At 44.9% G+C, this 18,834-nt stretch overlaps 1 protein-coding gene across 6 annotated transcripts in view; it reads left to right on the top strand.

Moving 5' to 3' along the window:
* The first annotated feature begins 5,377 nt into the window (after positions 1 to 5,377).
* mpped2a (metallophosphoesterase domain containing 2a) overlaps positions 5,378 to 18,834 on the top strand; it is a 34,865-nt gene continuing 21,408 nt past the window's right edge. The window contains exons 1-4 of one of the 6 annotated variants that reach the window (XM_028956400.1): positions 5,378 to 5,656; positions 6,340 to 6,394; positions 7,167 to 7,424; positions 14,600 to 14,781. In XM_028956400.1, coding sequence (XP_028812233.1) covers positions 7,297 to 7,424; positions 14,600 to 14,781 — 310 coding nt within the window. In that variant the 5' untranslated portion in view covers positions 5,378 to 5,656; positions 6,340 to 6,394; positions 7,167 to 7,296. Of the gene's footprint in view, positions 5,657 to 6,073; positions 6,300 to 6,339; positions 6,395 to 6,513; positions 6,614 to 7,166; positions 7,425 to 14,599; positions 14,782 to 18,834 lie in introns of those variants that run through there. The other 5 variants (XM_028956402.1, XM_028956399.1, XM_028956403.1 and 2 more) reach the window with 5 other exon arrangements.

The following is an 18,834-nucleotide window of genomic DNA, read 5'->3' as shown; positions in this document are numbered from 1 at the left end:
CGAGCGGCGTCAGGAATGCCACCGCGCCGTCCACTCAGTGTGAAGATTAGAATGCTGCTTGGTTCGCGGGCCTGGCTTCATCGGCGGCAGTGACTGACAGATAATCTCTCAGTGGTCTGACTGGCGGACCAGCACGGAGGCGAGCCTGTGGTTTCAAACGTATCAGTATGCAGAGGCCCCGTGGAGAAGCTGATCCTTACATCGGTGCCATGGCTTAAAGAATTGGGGGCGATGTAACACTTGAGTCTTCGCAGCTCGATTACCCTGCAAATGACGGTGTGATGTTGCCGTGGCGCTGGCTGTTAAGTGACAGGGTGAAGCCACGAATCACACCACCGTTCTTCATGCCACGCTCCTTCACTGTAGTGTCTCCCATCCCTCTTTTTCCTCTCCCTGAGCATCTTCCCATTCTGGTTTTAACATCGCTTCTCAAGCTCTGAGAAGGAAGAAAGAGCTCTTTGCCGTTCAGCTTGATATAAATCATTTACAGGCTTTGCATAAATTTGAGTAATCTCCTTCTGGAGGCAAGGCCGCCAATCTGATTGGTCTAAACCTGAGCCTGAAGCATCAAGGGACAAGACTAAGAAGAGCCCCCTGTATTCCAAATTAGACCTGCTGTCCAGCCCATGGTCTAACAGAAGGGGTTTAGGGCAAAGGGGGTAAACAGAGAGACAGAGAGAAAGCATTTTTTTTTTTTTTTACTGTAAATCATTGATACAGGACGGTGGCAGCGGGCAGGGACTGAAAGCCCACTGACAGGATATAAAACACGGCGCAGCGAGACGCACTATATGCACTCCACTAACTCCACTCAGTGAGCCAGCACACTCAACCCTGCTGTTGTTCCAGTGGTTAGCATAATGAAAAGTCCATATACCATTTTCCCAGAAGATGGGCTGGAATGCAAAAGTGGATTGCAAAAGAGAATGTTAGGGGGGTAGAGGAGGGGGTGGGGGGGTAAAGGATGGCTTGAGAGGCACAAATGTGCAGCGAGGAGGAGAGGGTGAGGGAAGGAATAAAGTGTTCATTTGAATAATGTTGAATAATGAGAGGAAATGCAATGGGAGAGGGTAATTTGCCAGCCCGTCGCATGAGCCCTTCATGAAGAGTGTACTGTTTAAGTTCACTTCATTAAACATCATGAAATCTGTACAGACTGAGGGAAAAAGATGATTGCTGACACATATATGCTTCGGTTTTATTTTTCTAAAACAAAAAGCACATTTCATAAACATACATATTCATTTTTGGAGTTGTTTTTTTTTTTTATTATTCTATAATTACTGTATAATTAGTATATAATTGTACAAATGTCCAAATGACCACTGCTCTGGTCAGTTTTTCAGTGATTGAAGGAGGAATAGTGGACATGAAACATCTACAGCTAGAATCAGATCTATCTCAGGCATATATACACACACACACACTCACACTCTGACAGCCACACAATCTCTGTTACTTTTTTTGCTTAGACACAAACACACACACAGACACACTCACACATGCGGCAGAACATAAATTATAGTACACACGTCTCCGCTCCGCACCGTCTCAGTGGGAAACACCATCAACTCTCACAGCGGGACAGAAAGTAATGAAATCCATATATATCTCCAACCATCATCACAAATACAAATACAAGCACGCACACACACCATATAAAAAACAAGAAGAGAACACACACACACACAGACCGCACACACACACAGCCTGCCTTTCTGCTCATAATGATCAGGCAGCAGACGGCGGCTCCACACCAGGAGGGGACGTGGAGTCGGCGCAACGGAATGGAGCCGAACCCGCTGTACATAAAAGACAGCGTGTCAGACCGGAAGGGTCCGTCGTGAACGTTTTGTGGCCGTGTTATTCTGCGGTCGTATGCTGCCCCCTTCCCTTCGCACGTCTCGCTTGTCTCGCTGCGTTCAAGGCGCACAATCAAGCGACGGTGCTCAGAGCCGGTGGCTGCTTTCGCATTAAATATGTTGGAAAATTACACATTCAGTGCTCAGTGTCCCGGGTTTGCCAAACTTCTGTTTCTTTTGTGCCGTCTTAATCCTCACATTGATTTCTTTGACTGCCTTTCATTTTTGCCTCTCTGTTGTCTCAGTCGGTCTTGTTTCCCCTCGCAGTGCAATTCAAAGCGAAGCGAAGAAACGAGAGGCACGAAAAAGAAATAAAGAAACCTGGGCTCACACACGCAGGCAAGTTTTCAGCCAAGCCATGCGGTGGGAGCATAAATGGTAGTCGACGCGATAAAGCAAGGCGCAGCTCTCCGGAGCCGCAGGGGTGGAGGTGGAGGTGGAGTTCTTTTTTTTTTTTCCCGGGATTGATCCGTCTCTCACACTCTGCATTACAGGAGGTTAAGGACAAGAGACAAGGCTGGGGCATCTCGGTCTCCGCGGAGAATCCCCTCATCTGAACTCCACAGCCTTGAGCTGAGAGAGGGCTAAGACCGGAATATCAGGCCCCGCTGAAAGGGCGCCCCCCCCCCCTTCAATTCCCAAGCACTGCTGCTCTTTTTCTATCCGTTTCTGTGGGCTACTTAAGTGTGATAAGGTCCCTCAGGAGTTCCTATACGGTGCCTTAGATTGGGAGCGAGAGTGGAAGCAAGATTCTTCCAGAATTATAACCTGCAAGATGCTCGGTGCAGACGTACCGGACGCCCCCCCGAAACCCAGCCCCACTCGCATCTGTTGACGTTCGAGTGCAGGAGTGATGAGGAGAACATGTACGACACCGCAACACCGTGTCTGGTGTTTAATAACTATTATATGAGCATAAAATAGTAAGTTGCAGCAGACAGCTCACCATGATTTATTTAATGAGTGAAGGCTCGCAGACCGCCGGCAATCAATAATACCCGTCGCTAGCATGTTCACGTTCCTGCAGCTCTCGTCTCCAGAAATGTCTGATTTAAAGGAAGAGTGAAGATTTCCCCACCATGGCCACTCATCTGCATTACTGTAATAAAGACTATGGACGCAGTGGCTGTTCTGCTCACCTTTGTCATTACAGGGACCTGAAACACGTATTCGGCCTGTGCTTCCTGCACCCTGGTCGTCCGAGAAACCCCCCCGTCCTCTAGATATTCCACCCTCAAGGAAACATGGCTGAAGGTTCCGACCGCATTAGTTCCAGGTTAAATGAATATCACTCAGGGACAGAGAGCAGCTCTGCTATCCCAGTTAATGCGGGTTTTATTTCCTCCCCTGTTTTCACGGAAAGTCATTTTACCCGCTTTTATAGAAGGTCATAAAATATATAGTGGATTTTTAGCGCTCTGCATAACATTTACATTTTCTATTGTATAGATGTGATCTGAGAGGGGACTGAATAAAACATTGGTGGCAGAAGCCATTTCTTCTGTGACATTTGGACCCGTATCTATCATCAGGATTTTTATGCAGCCAGAGGAACAAATGGTGGTCAAATGTTTAAACGTGGCCCTTCCGAATAAAATTTCAACTCTGCTTTCACATTAACGCCCCCCGGCTAGTCGATGGAAATGCATTTTTCTGGAGATAAGAGAAAAGTCAAATGGAAATGACTCGGGAGCGATGTGGCGGGGGTGACTGCGATGATGATGGTCCGCGGAAATTGAAGCATGTCAGTAAAATTAGAAAATCCACCTTGGCCTGGCAACTGGCAGAAATGTAAATGCTCGGCACAGGGGTTAGTCACACCGAGACGGACACAATGGAACACTTTCTGATTTCCTACTGCCATTATATGCAGACAATGACAATTTTATGGGAATATTAAGACGTGCAAAAATCCGAGGAGATTAATGAGAGACTAGAACCACGCAGCAGTAACATTAACAAGCAATTATTCTATATACTGCATGCAGAATTCTATATTATATACAACTACTGTAGAATACAAATTGATTACATTCTGTCACGTTTCTATGTCATGAACAAAATGAATTACAGGGGTGATTAACCTCCAAAAGCTAAAGCTTATACTCATTTAGTAAGGTCACTCTGGGACTAACAGATGCTTGCATGAGAGCTGAGTGGTGGAGACTGGGTCCCCTGGTTTTGCAAAGACATTTTGCACATGAGACATCCAAAAGGAACACGCATATTTTCCACCTGTATCTGTCTGAGCAGCTGAAACATACGGACGCAGTCGGCGAGAATTTACAGATCTCCAGGAGCGGTTGCATCACCGTGCAGGAAAACATGGAGCATGAAGCCATGCCTCGGATGATGTCAGCAAAAACGTTAATTGTCACGCTTACACACATCACGTGACTGGCCATGCAGTCCACAAGTCAAGAACTAAAACTGTCTCAATACTGTAAAAATCTTAAAAACATTACACATGCATCATGCGTACACAAACACACATACACAAATTATTATATAATAAATATATGCATATGATGAATGTTAAAATGTCACATATATTGTTTTTTAATTCTAGATTTTCTCAGATGTTTCAAAAATGCGTACACTAATAAAAAAAAAAAGAAAAACAGGAAAGTTCCTGTTATAAATAGCTATTTTTTAATATATATACCTCCTCATTCAATGTGTTTTCTATATTTTCATGACCATTTACATTGATAGATTCTCACTGAAGGCATCAAAACTATGAATGAACACATGTGGAGTTATGTACTTAACAAAAAGTGGAGACCTGGTCTCCACAGTCACCGGACCTGAACCCAGTAGTGATGGTTTGGGGTGAGCTGGACCGCAGAGTGAAGGCAAAGGGGCCAACAAGTGCTAAACACCTCTGGGAACTCCTTCAAGACTGTTGGAAAACCATTTCAGGTGATGACCTCTTGAAGCTCATCGAGAGAATGCCAAGAGTGTACAAAGCAGTAATCAGAGCGAAGAAACTAGAATATAAAACATGTTTTCAGGTATTTCACCTTTTTTGTTAAGTACATAACTCCCCATGTGTTCATTCATAGTTTTATGCCTTCAGTGAGAATCTACCAATGTAAATGGTCATGAAAATAAAGAAAAGACATTGAATCAGAAGGTGTGTCCAAACTTTTGGCCTCGACTGTATATAATGTTACGGATTTACTTTCATTGTAAAGGCCCGTTTTGACAAAACATGAATTTATTTTATCCGCTTCGGCTGTTTCTGAATTTTATAAAATTATTATCTCTACGTGAAGACTGGCGCGCTAAAGCGGGGATAAAAAAAAAAAAGCAGCGACAGGAGGAGAAACGTCGCAACGTCAACAGAAGAGGAAGGCGGACGAAGATCTCCCCACGTGGCCGCGATCCGCCGCCGCCGCCGCCGCCGCACGCATCATGGCTGCTCGGCGCGTACAGTGAACCGACCCAGACCTCCGCAGCCGCCATGCCTCCGCGGGGCTGTGCTCTCTGACCCCAGTGGCAGTCCCTTCACACTACACTGCGGTCGAGGCTCCCCCCCTTCTCTCCGTCAGATCGAGGCTCTCTCTCTCTCTCCCTCTCTCTCTCTCTCCACCTCCCTCCCTCTCTCTCTCTCTCTCTCCCCGTCTCTGTCTGTCTCGCCTCCCCCCGATCCAGCCCCAGAGGTCCCTCTGGGTCGAAGGTTCTGCCCCGCCGCGCTCCGCGCTCCGGAACCGCAGCGACACCGCATGCGGACCCGCCGCGCCGGCGAGAAGGGAGAAGCGCGACCCCGGGAGCCCGTCGGCCGCCGCAAGGTACTCACCTCCGGCTCCGAATTTCACACCGAAGCGGGGGTTGGGGGGGAGCTGGAAAAAAAAGGCACAAAGCCCCGGGTTAGAGGTGCCATGTCATGTACGAGGGAGAGCAGGCGGGGTGACGCGCGGGGACACAACTTCCTGCTCGCACGGCCATTGTCTTGTTTTCAGATGGAAATGTCGCTCGGAGCCGAACGCTGGGTGTCAGGGGTTCCAGTCCGGGTCTCCTTGTGTGTTTTTTTTTTTTTTTTTTTTACCATTTTTTTCTATCCCAAGTCAGTGGCTGGAAGAACACGCGCACACACACACACATTCACACACTCATTCACACACACGCACGCTGGCGCCGTGGCGCGTTATTGCGCCGCGAGTTTTGAAGCGGTGCATTAAAACGCACCGGCGGCCCCCCCGCCTCTGATTGGCAGCAGCGGGCTAAGCTAACGAGAGTCGCGCCGCTAGCGGGGCTGCTGAGGTGAGCGGAGTCATGCGCAAAGTGTGCGGGGCGCCGCGCATTGTTCAGCCCGCACTTCTGCCGCGTTCGGCGGGACACCTCCGTGGACCCGCCGGCCGAAGTTAATTCGTACGAGCGTGCTGGCATTATCGTCCCTTCTTCTTTTATTTTCTTTATTTAAACAAGGAAGAGGTAAAATGTGTGTGTGTGTGTGTGTATTTTTATCTCCCAGGCCCGAGTTGCGGGGAGGGAGAGCCGGCGGCGGGTGGCGCACGGCGGGCTCCGCGGTACGTTGTCTCGGTAAACGCCGGGTAAAGTAGCGCGGGATGGAGCTCTTCGTGCGGCTCTTCGTGCGGTCGGCGGGGTCTGACGGGGTCCGGGGGGGGATGGGTCGGGCCGGGCCGGGCTGGGCGGTGGAGATGTCAGCGCCGTGCTGGTGACTGACGGCAGTCGTCCGGAGGAGTTGAGGCGGAGAGTCCCGGGGTGAGAGCGGCTCTGAAACGCACGTAAATGCTATTTTATTTCGGTTTCGTGCTCTACTACGTATTAAAAAAAAAAAAACAATAAGACCAACAAAGCAACCCTTTGTCCTTCGTAAATGATTGAAAATGTATATTTAATACGCTCGGGCTGCGTCGTGCGTCAGGGTTTGTTTCTATACCGCGGTGTGTGATATATTATTTATAAGCGTATTATTTATAAGCGGATTTAACACGCTGAAGTGTTGTTTGAGTAGTTTGCATGTTTGTGTGGTTTCTTTTTTTAATCGAGTGTTTCTGAACTCCACCGGAAAATATCACGTTATTGCGTATATGTAACATGTTTATGTACTAATGAACTTGTATTACCTTGTTATTTCCTTTTTTTCAATATGAAACTACATAAAGCACTTCTACAAACGTGTTTAAATCCGAATTTCTTATACACAATTAATTTTATTATTGACTTTTAGATGACTTGTTTAAATGAATACACATACATACCAGGCAATTTTCCTGTTTGTTCATTTATTAATATATTCTTGTTCTGTTTTTTCTTCTTCTTTTCTCTATCGTGCAGTGTATTAGTTTGGTGTTACTGCTGCACTGGTCCCTTCTCTCTCGGTTCTGGGCGGCGGTTCTGAAGGATGCCGGCTCTGCGGCTCGGCCCCGGATCCTGGTGAAACATCTGATGTCACATTGCGAGAAGGATGGCTCATGGAATGCCGTCTCAGGGCAAAGTGACCATCTCGGTGGATGAGTACAGCTCCAACCCCACGCAGGCCTTCACCCACTACAACATCAACCAGAGCCGCTTCCAGCCCCCACACGTCCACATGTGAGTGTGGCGCCCGCTCCTCTCCTGCAAAAACCCGTTTACGTCCGTTCCAAAACTTCCGCTTTTCTAGTTGATAACAGTCCGGCCTCTGTTAACAAAGAAAAATTATTCTGCTTTTATTTTGGAAATTGCAGATTGATGCACCCATAACATATTGCGGCAGCTGGTCATATTAATTATTCTATTTCTCAATCATAAATGACATACTATGAATGTATTTTGTATTCACAGTAGATAAAGGAAAACATTAAATCAGGAAACCCGTTACACTGTGACGGGAAAACTACAGTTAGTTATGCTTGTTTGCTGTGTTTTTAAAAAAGGCTTTATTATAATGTGTTTAGCCCTGGCCTCCACGTGCGACTCCACTTCGGTGAGATCCCCCGAGGTTTTGCTTGCTTTAGCAGGAATTATGGGGCCGCTGGCATTCACCCCGAGTCACCTCGCTCCTAATCGCAGACCTGCTTATAGAATACAGGCTCTGTTCTGGGAAAGTTGCTCTTGTTTAGATTGGTGAGATAATGATCCGATTTGCCCTGGGCGAGCGCTCCGTCTGCATTCAGATTATTTAGACATAAATAAAATCTGTGTTCTTCTGAGGCCCATGAAGGAAGAAAAATGATGGGGGGGGGGGATACCTTTGAAACTCTATACATGCTAATGTGCTTCCCCCATCACCCTGCGCTGAAGAAGTTTTCTCTTTTTCCGCTGCCCATGAAAGCGTGTTGCGCCTTCTGAACTTGCACAGTGGCATCTTTTGTGCAGCAACAGTACAAACGCCGCCGCTCCCTGACCCATATACGAGCACACACAGCAGTAGCAATTACCCCGGCTAATGTGTCTGAACGTGACCCCGCGGACCGAGATTATATCCAGAGGTTATATGGGACTCCCTCATCTCCCTCATCACTATGCATGCACAGCCAATCTTGGTTTTTGTTGGTTTTTTTTTAATGTTTTATTCCCCCCCTCCCTTCTGTCTTTCTTTTTCTCGTCCCCCCCCCTGCTTTAATGGCCTCTTAAAGTAAATGCCGGGCAACAGAAAACATATGCCGGCAGTTGGCATGGTAATCGCATCGCGTCCGATTTCAGCAGGATGTAGGGAAAGGCCAGCGCAGATGGGAGAGGAGATGGTGAAGCAGCGATTTGCTTGTTTAGTCATCCTCCCCTGGCATATTTTCCCTACCTTATGTCCGTTTTTGATTTTAGTCCAAAATCTCTAATGCACAATCGCATTAATAGTAACCGTATACGTTTAGTTGCATCCTCTATTCTGTTTTTAGCATTATTTTTTCTCCCCATCTTTCCTCCATCGTCGTCTAACTTGATTTCGGGAGGGTAGCCCAGTGAGGCACGTCGGTCACGGTGTCTTTATTATCTCCCCCTCATAGTGTCGAGTGGAAATGGTCTCCTGCTTTCTCCTTCCGTGTGTTCAAATCCTACTGTCGGAGCAGGAAGGAAAAGTTAGTTCGCGTTAGAGATAAGCGAGTTGCCCGGTGGGTATAATTGTTGTAGTAAAGACAAGCCGCCCGTGTCGTACTTCTCATTTCCTCCGAGTGCCACACAAAGGCTCAGAGTTTTTTTTTTGTTTTTTTTTTTTTCCTCATTGTTGATTTTGCTGTCATTCAAATCCAGATGCCGTCTGTAGTCCTGTTAATTATTCCCGGCAAATGAATAATTAAAAAGCTCATAAAAGTGTGAATCATTTAACAGGTTCAACTGTGCGCAGTGTTCGCCTCTGGAAGCTGGCTTGTGCTCAGCTTTCACTCTGAAACATGGAACACGTTCTTCTGTCTCATACGAAACTTTTTCCATATTCCAAAAGAATTTTGATTAGTGTATACATTTTTTACTGTTTAATCTACCGAACCCCAAATGTCCAATAATTTTGTTATTTCCAATTATTTTCTGCCATTTAGTCTATTATAAACCATCTGCTACATCTTTATAGAGACTTTCACAGAGCTTGAACTGAATTGAGACTGTTATAGTTGTCCATTGTCCCCAACAGTGTGTTGTGGAATTAAACCCGGGTCTCTCTGTTTCTCATGAAGAAGACTTGAACCCGGCTCTCAGAGCTCCCCATTTTAGCCTTTTGTCTCTGTCACACGGGGGCTTCCCTCAATCCGAATGGAGTGCCTTTGAAATGGGAGACCCCTTGATTACGCCCGTCGTCCCCTCGTCTGCTAGCACCGCCCAGGGTAGCATGGGTCAAGTGACAGTTGACATTGGGCAGGTCTCCTCAAACCTTTTTTTTTTTTTTGATGTCTGTGTGGAGGTGGCTCCTCTGCTGGCCAGACATCCTGCTCCAAAACCAGCATCTCAGGCTGATGTCACCCTCGATTTCCACAGACGTAAAAGCCAGCGTGTGGTTTGCATCACAGCCTTGTTTCAGTCAGGAATGACTTTTAAGAGGAAATTTCATGTCAGTGATGATTTTGGTGCATTTTCATAAACCTGCATCATAACCTGTGTTATGAATGTGTTACTGAGTACTGTTGCTTAGTGTAGTATCCACTGCGACAGCTTTATTACCTGCGCTTAGTACTTTTTGCACAGTCGCCCAACAAATCGTTTAATATATAATGAATATTTCTTCTGGTCCACTGTACAGTCAGAAAATAAAGCAAAAGTAAGTCAAATGAATAACTGCATATCCATTCAACCTGGCCCTGAGAAGAAAAAAAATCAATGAATTTTCTTATTACAATTGTTTTTAAAAATATAAATGGAATGTAAAAAAAAAACCAAACATATTTTTTAACAAATATTTTGATATTTTTTCAGCATCAAAAATGTTGATTGATACCCAGCTTTAGCCTAAGGCTTTCTTATTTTTAGTTTCTTATCCATTCTTTTTTCATTCAGAAATTCCAGTTTGGTGCCCCTGGGAGACCTTTGGTTACATCTTTTAAAAGTTGCATTTGAACCTTTGACACTTGGCTGCTATAAGCTTTGTGCTCCATTAGCTTTATTTAAAATCTCAGAATGAAGAAGGAAGGCTCAGGGATCCAGGAATGTTGAGTCTGTACAGCTTCCATCCGCAGGACGTCACTCAAGACGTGAAGTAGCGGATGATTAATCCCTTTTCTGTTTTCCTGCTGGGGGGGGGGTTCCGGAAAGTTCTCTCTGCGCTGATATTGTGCAGTTAACGAAGGACTGGTTTTGGTCGCGGAGCAGAATATTTTCCGGTGTCATTCGAGGGTCCCTCTGTCAGGCAAACATTTTCGCTTGGAACCTTTTAGTCTTCAGCTCACCTACGTGTCCATGTCATTGTTTCCTTTCCGCAGCATTTTGTTTTCTCTCTCCGTCTCTGACATTTTTGTGCTCAATTTGTTCCTCTGAAGTATATTGAATTAGTGCGGACAGCTGTAAAGCCGAAGATAAGATAGACGCTGCCTCTCTCGGTGAGATTGCGTTGCTGTGTGTGTGTGTGTGTGTGTGTGTGTGTGTGTGTGGATGTAGACAAGAAGAGCAAAATGTTTTTCTGATGTTTCACCTCCAAGAGCAATAAAGGGCTGAACACGAGGAGTGGAGGAGCTGGTAAATATTTGTTGCTCCTTGATGATTATCATTTTAATTTTTCTACCCCCACCCCACCTCTGGTTTCAGCCCATGCTTGTTGAGCATACTAACACACACACACACACACACACACATCACTGAGAGAGGGCGATAAGGAGAAAGTCCATTTCCCTCTGCAGATCAGTGCAGTGGTGATGCTATCCCCATCAAAGGCTTGGCTGCAGGGCACTCTTTTCAGAGCGCCGTGCGCCGCGTCTCCTAAACACGCTCCTCTGAAATATTAATACTCGCCGGGGTTTGGGTCCCTTTGCCATTGCTGATGGAACCTCTGCTCCCGGTTGCACTTAAATAAGGAGCTTGGACTTTGAATGGTATGAAATAATAGAAAGGACTGTTGTTGCTCAGAGCTGAAGGCAGCAAACGGTGTTTTTTGTGTTTTATTTATTTTCTTTTTAACCTGGCATGTGAATGAATCAGGAATGTTACTTCATTTAATTGCATAGATTGTCTATGAATTGCAGTAATTGGATGTTCTTGCCAATTAAAAAAAGGCAAAAAATGTGAGACAGTGATAGAAGGATGCAAACAAGAGCAACAGGAAGAAAGGCTGTGGTCCTGCCTGTACCAGTGTAAAGAACGAGACAGACTTGATGAGCAGCTCTGCTGTTGCTCTGCGGTCTCAAGGTCACCACTCTAGATGTGAATTAGTGGACTATTGAGTGACGAATCATGAAGACATGACTGGGGACAAGGATGAGGCCTGGTTCTCACATCTGATTGGTTGGCAGGTGTACCTCCAACGATTTTGCTGTGTGATTGACAGCTGCTGGCGGTTGGATGGACGGGGTGGGCGGGACTTGGGTGGGTGTTCCGATAAGGTGGAGTTTCTTTTATATTTAGGCCCATTTTCTCACTGTCAGAAGTGCAGAATCGCACATGGAATCATGTTCATTACTGGGATTCAACAGACACAATCACTGAGCCTCAGTCCTGACTATTTTCTATTGTCCTTGCAACATTCAATACGAAGTACAATGACCAATGGAGTCCCCCTCCAGAATTAAATAAATGTTCAAACTAAAAGAAAATGTGTAATTCTTTTTATGTGAGTGAATAATGAAGCACAGAAAGTTGGAGTCAGTAAACTCTGACCCAGTTCAGTCGTCTGTTTTTCCGAAAGGCCAAAGAGCCAAGTGAGAGCCGTCAAATAAAATCTATCACGTGCATATCCGAGTGGCTTCCTCTTCCCTTGCCGTGACACATGCATCCAATAAAGCCCGAATCTCCCCCTTTTCTCTCACTCCAGCCCCTTTTAACTCCCAACATTTCAGTGCTGTGCGTATATAGATTTATGTTTCCCTTTTGTGTCTTCTTTAGAATAATAATTGGCGTTGACAATGCTGCAGGTACTCTGCTTCGTTTCATGTTTCAGGAGTCCATGCGAGCCTCTGCGTTCTCGCCAGCTCCCTGTCATTGGACAGATTTGCTTTAACCTGAGTTTACTGAGGAGGGGTAAATCCCTCTGTTGCCCGACTGATTAATATTTAAGGTCAGGGGCTCTTTGCTCTCCCTGCGACTGGACAGCAGTGTGTTGGGCTGAGATTTTTTTTTCCTATTGACATGAAAACATAACAGCTTTAGTAAATTGAACATGAAGGTGTACGATGGTGGAGTCGACCTGGGAATGGTGCCCCCCCCCCCCCCCTCATTATTTAATTAATTTGAGATTGTTTCTTTCATTGAGCGCCAGAGAGATGTGAACTTGCTCTTATTTTATTTATTTCCTCTCTCCAGCTTTTCGTACATGTGATCTGAGCTGTGTGTGTGTGTGTGTATGGGAAGTTAAGAAAGGTGTGTGTGGCCTGAGCTCTTTGACAGGGCCTTGTTACCCTCTGCTCGAACAGTTGCTCTCTCTGTGTGTGTGTGTGTGTGTGTGTGTGTGTGTGTGTGTGTGTGAGTGTGTGTAAGGAGGCAGGCCACAGGGCTCTGCACCCTTGCCGCCTCTATAACTAGAACTGTCGAGTCCTCTAAAGCTCCACGGCCTCTCCAGCCACTGAGGACGAAATCTAATCAGTGTGTGTGAGAGCTCTGTGTGTGTGTGTGTGTGTGTGTGTCCGCTTCAACAGAGCACACATTGACTTTCATTTGCTGCATTCAATCAATAAGGAATACCGCTTTATGTTCCCTTTTTCTGTTTTCCTCTCTGTAAGTCTGTATTTACTGAGCTGTAATGTACAGTGCAGGTGGTCCATTTCAGATACGTCCCTTCCCTTCGCTTCCCTTTCCTACCAGCAGCCGCTGTTGGGATGATTTGAGAACCAATTTCTTATATTCCTCCACCGTTCGCCTCTTTGCTTGGCTGAGCTCTGTCCAAAGCACTAATTCATTTCTTTTTCTTTCAACCACAGCAGCAGCAAAGGGAAAGAAAAAAGACTTTCATAAATAAAAAGAAAAAAGAACCTCCTGATCATTTCTCTCCCTGTTTCACACGTCCGACTAATGTCCCTATTTTCCTTGCAATCTTGGTATTTGCAATCATGTGTATTTTATTTATTTATTTATTTTGTGTGTTTTTCCTTTTGTACGTCCAACTGCTTATCTCCCTCTCCCCTCCTCCCATGTCTCCATCCATCGCCTAATGGTGTTGACATGTGTTGGGCTGCAGAGGTGCTTTATGGGGGTTTTTATTTTTTGACAGGAGACGTAAGTGTTAATTAGAGCACAGAGGCCTTCTATGGACTGACGTTCCCTTTAGTAATGAAATAATGGCGGAGATGGAAAGTGCAGCTTATTGCACATTGCTGACTTCAATTACAGCCAAGACTATTTTTCACCCACTCATTTCCAGTGACGGAAGTTTCCTTTTCTGTCTTTCTTTCTTTCCCCTCCCATCCCCCCCTCCACATCCTTTGGAAAAGTGAATAAAAGAATGTCCAGACAAGATGAGCACGATTTTCTCAAATGGAGCTAAAATATACCTTTCCTCTTCAATTCTGCATCTCTGCACTAAGCTCTAGTTACGGGGGAGAAAGGGAGAGAGAGAAAGAATGGCCCACCAGTTTGATTGGGTTTTTATGTTTGAAATGGCTTTTAATGCAAATACTATGGCTGGACAGCCTTGCTTTTTCAAATGTTTCATAAAAGCCATTCATTGCCTTTTGTTGCAAATGGCATACTAAATTCAGCCTGAAAGATGAAATCATCCGGAAGGTTAGGAGTCGCCCGGGCTAATGTTACTTTAAACACAACGTATGCAAATACGTACCGTCTAAGGCTCACGCGGTTCAGTAGCGTTTATCAAACAAAATTCCTATGCGCATGGCTACACGATTAATGGCTCAGCGCACGTCTCACTTTAGTATGAGTCAAGTCTGATACAACCAGTGCAAAATATAGTGTTGTGTTCCTGCGTGAATGAAAATACATACATTTACATAAACAATTTTAGAACAGAGCATTTTATGAATGTACATAATACACATGTATGTATTTGTGTTTCTTTTTATCGTTTTAATGGCTTGAACTGTTAAGAGAAATACCAATCTGTAGTTATGTACACATCAAATTTGTCCCTTTAGGAAATTGGGTAGAATTCTCTAGCCATCCCTTTTTAGTAACATATATGCATATCTGCTGACTTTCCATTTTAGGGTCGACCCGATTCCCTACGACACTCCCAAACCTGGGGGCCACACACGCTTTGTGTGTGTGTCGGACACGCACTCACGGACAGATGGCATCCAGATGCCATACGGGGACGTGTTGCTGCACATGGGCGACTTCACTGAGCTCGGCCTCCCCTCCGAGGTCAAGAAGTTTAACGACTGGTTAGGTAAAGCACCCATTTAACCCCGCACACCGCCTCCACTTAACCCGCCGTAGACCCTGCCCTGGCTGCCGGCCCAGGTGGCTCGGTGAAGCTGTCCGAGCCTCAGCAGGCTGCCGTCACTCAGGCCTGTTGCTGATGGCTGCTCCATGCAGAAGTCACCGGTTTGATGAGTTTCTCCACATGCTCCACTGTTCCTTAGATACCGCAGGCTTCCATCAATGCTGGAGCCCTATTTAGGTATACAAGAGATTCCTCTTGACCCATTTTTTTTATTTGAGTATTTCATTTTTATATGTTGTTTATAATCTAATTAGAACTAATTTACTATAATTTTAAGAACTTTATTGATCAGAATTTCAGTAATAACAGGCTTAAGATGACTGCCTTGTGGTGATTTGATCCTGACTCTGGCTCTCGTATTTCATAAACATACTACAGAGTATATTTTACTTTTTTACTTTTTACTGCAGAGATAAAGTAGGAAATTAAATAATGCAGGTCCAGCTATTAGAGTATACCTTTGGAAATATCTCTGTGAAGTAATGCAGTTGATTCTGAAATCAATTCTGATTGATCATTTTATTGCAGGTGTAGTAATTCTTCTTTTACTTAAATGTCTTTTAGAATTTGTTTATTTGGGCTTTTACTTGAGTTTCTTCCCATTATGCAACATGTATATATTGTTATATGTTTAGCATGTATTTAAAGGGTCTGTGATGTTGTGGCCGGGGGTTACTGGGGGTTCTAGGATTTAAGAGGGCAATAAGTTAGTTGCAGAGATATTCACCCCTTCTGGTTCCATTTGTTAGATGAAGGTGCCCTGATGGGCTCAGTATATTCCCATGGCGAGGTTAACAGTGTCTTAAAACAGCCTCTCATGCGCTTTTGTCTACACGGCTATTTTCTGTCATTGCCTTTATGTTGGACGCTGCTTTACACACAAATGTGCCCAAGAGACCACCCCCCCCCCCCCCCCCCCCCCCCACACACACACACACACACACACACACACACACACACACACACACACACACACACACACACTCTGCAGTCACCACTTTCCCTTGTTTTTTTGGTGCTTCTGCCAGCTCTCCACTATTCCTTGTATCATCACTTTCAGTCTTTTTTTTTTTTTTCTCCCCCTTCCCCGTTTCCTCTGAATCCCACCATCTCTATTCTTTTCATTTTTTGCACCTCAGTAAAGCTTTTTTTATGGATGGGGGGGCTGTCAGGAAGACTTAGGGCCTCGTCTTTAATGGTTTACACCATCTCCCTCAGATTAACACATCAGTCCTGCCCTGCGCTGTTCCATGCTGATTTATCTGTTTAGCAGGACCCGGGGCATGACGCGCAGTCATTAACGCTGGCGCTAGAGTAAACATCACATCGTCCGCCCGCTCACTACGCCTTCCACCCACCCTCACGAGTCTACGACTGACTTTCATTCACATTCAGCTGTTTCCTCCCGACTATTCAAATTCTGTGAATTATTCAGTTATTCTAGAATATTCTGCGTTGAAACACGAGAACACAGGGTTCTAAAAAATGTTTATTATTAGAAATTAGCATTTGATATAGCAATATGTCAGGCTTTTCTGAACCTGTATATCCAAGGCTGGCTTAATTTTTTTTTTTGTAATTACATTCATGTCTCTGTTTTTAGGTTCACGTGTCCATACGCATGCACATCTCATGTGCCTACACGTGGTGTGTGTTCTGAGTAGGGTGCGGTGGTGCCAGGGGGTCCTGTTTGGGCTTAGGACACTGGCACCTGGCAGGACAACAAAGGGACGTCTGGCCCGGTGGCGCCACTGCACCCTCTGACCTTCAGTGCACTCAGTCGGGCTGGTTGGGGAGAGTGTGCGGATATAGTGTATGTGGTGGCACTTTTTGTCTGGGTGAAAGCGAAGGCGTGTGTTTTTAGTGCCTGTGTGTGCAGGCATGTCACTCACCCCTGACACACTTACTGTCACGTGGAATTGAAATATAGTATCACTTCAGGACAGAGACACAAGTCAGCGAATTCCTCCCCCCATCGCTAGCCATCCATCAGGCATCAGGAAGCTCAGCGTTGCCCTTTTTCAGGGTTTCTGCGGATCCTTGGATTTCCAAAATTAAAAGTACTGCAGACCCAGTAAGTCAAATGAAACAAGCCTTCAATCTGTCAGTAATTCAAGGTCACTGCGCACTTCCGGGTTTTCTAAGCGCAGCACGCGCGTGGGATTGACGTAGCCTGTTGGGTGCCCTGTGTGAGACACTCACCACCCCACCCACCCCCACAATTTCTAGCACTGATTTGAGTCGGGGTCAGGTCGAGTTCACACGGTAAATGAGCTTAAAGAAGAAGAAAATATTGTACACACGCAATTTCCAGCGACAGAAAGCTTTATTGTTCGATCTAGCTACAGGCTTTAACCACCCAGTGAAACTGGGCTCTTTCTGCCATTCATTTCTGTAAGTCTGATGGCGATGTTGCATAACTGCAATATTATATTATCAGAGTATTATATATATAAGGCTGTTTAAATATCTGGGCCCAGGGGCCAACAAGTTAAAGGTGTGTTGCTGTTCATATCCCGAGCATGGAAAAGTTCATCCCTGAAAAAATGCAGATGAAACAGTGTTGCCCTAGCAAATGTCACCCATATAAAAAACCACCAAAATCACCAAAAAATATTGCAGTCGTCTCCGAGTGGCTTGCAGCAGTACAGGTAATATGACAACATTTGGCCAAAGTTAAAAATGAACTGAAAATGAATATACCAAGTAATAATATATTAATATATATTAGTAATATTTAAAATATTTTTGTATTTAATGAGATAATTTGTCTGCTGAGACAACTTTGGCCCGTGGACAAATAAAGTTGATGACCCCGATACAAGGTCTTAAAAAGTCTTAAATTTGGCTTCCTTAAAAAAACCTGCAGAAAGCCTGCTTATAGTGCATCTCGAGACTTTCTGATTCACGCCCACCAAGCTGTCCATGTTCCGTAAGCTCTGCTCTGAGCTAAAACTGTTCATTACAGCTGAGCATGTTTACATCCTCTTGTGCAGCCAATTCAGTCCCGTCTATTGTTCAGGTGTCACAGCACGGTGGCGGTAATAGTTAATCAATGGAAGCCTGAGTGGAAAATTATCCTTCCGTTTTTACTGAGACACTCCGCCATCACCAATATGGAACACCCAATAATGATATTTATCAGAGGAATGTAACACTGGGTTCTAATGTGGGGATAGTAATAAAGTGAACAAATGTATGAAGAAAGTACTGGGGATAATTTTATAAAAAAAAAAAAAAAAAAACAAGAAATATTTACACATTCATATATTCAATATTTACTTATGTGCACAGGTTACACAAATTAGAAATGGTCAGTTAGAACATTCAGTACCACCCCCTCCCCTCCAATCCTGCCATTATTGTATTAGATATGTAGTTCCTGATCAATAAAATCCAGACACATCAAATAACATTCATGGAGAACTTTGTTTAGTTAATGGAGCTAGACTTGAAATGATAGACTTGAAATGAACAGTTCAACTTTCACACAGAATTAGACACAATTCTTAATAGTCCTTTTTCTGTCCTAGACTTAAATTGGATGAACATTTAGACTAGGACTATGCTTAATCCATATTTGGGATATTGATTGTTAGAGACAGGTCCAAAAGTGGCTTCAGTAGCATCATTCCTGACAACAGAAGGGTCCAGTCCTGTACTGGCTGCAGTTACGAATCTGGATTTGCTGCATTTATGAAGGCTGTCACACATTCTTTGTTTAAATAAATATCACTTTGTTGAAAGATGAAATCTTGAATCAACTGACCAGACGAGTCCCGTTTTTTTGGGGTTTTTTTTTTTTTCTTTCATAAAGCCGCCCCTGGCCAACCTTTAGGATAACTTGAGTCACCGGGTGCGCAGTGAAAGGGCCGCAGCCAAAGCGCTCGGGTGATCAGGTTTTTTCTGGAGAGTTCGGTAACATAAACAGCTGCATGTCTTCTCAAGGCCACCCTTTGTTCCCGCTGCCTGCCAGCTCAGGCTAAATGATGCAGA

This window comes from Denticeps clupeoides, chromosome 16 (assembly GCF_900700375.1).
Source record: "Denticeps clupeoides chromosome 16, fDenClu1.1, whole genome shotgun sequence".
Classification (NCBI taxonomy): domain Eukaryota; kingdom Metazoa; phylum Chordata; class Actinopteri; order Clupeiformes; family Denticipitidae; genus Denticeps; species Denticeps clupeoides.
This window is presented reverse-complemented; position numbering and strand designations above follow the sequence as displayed.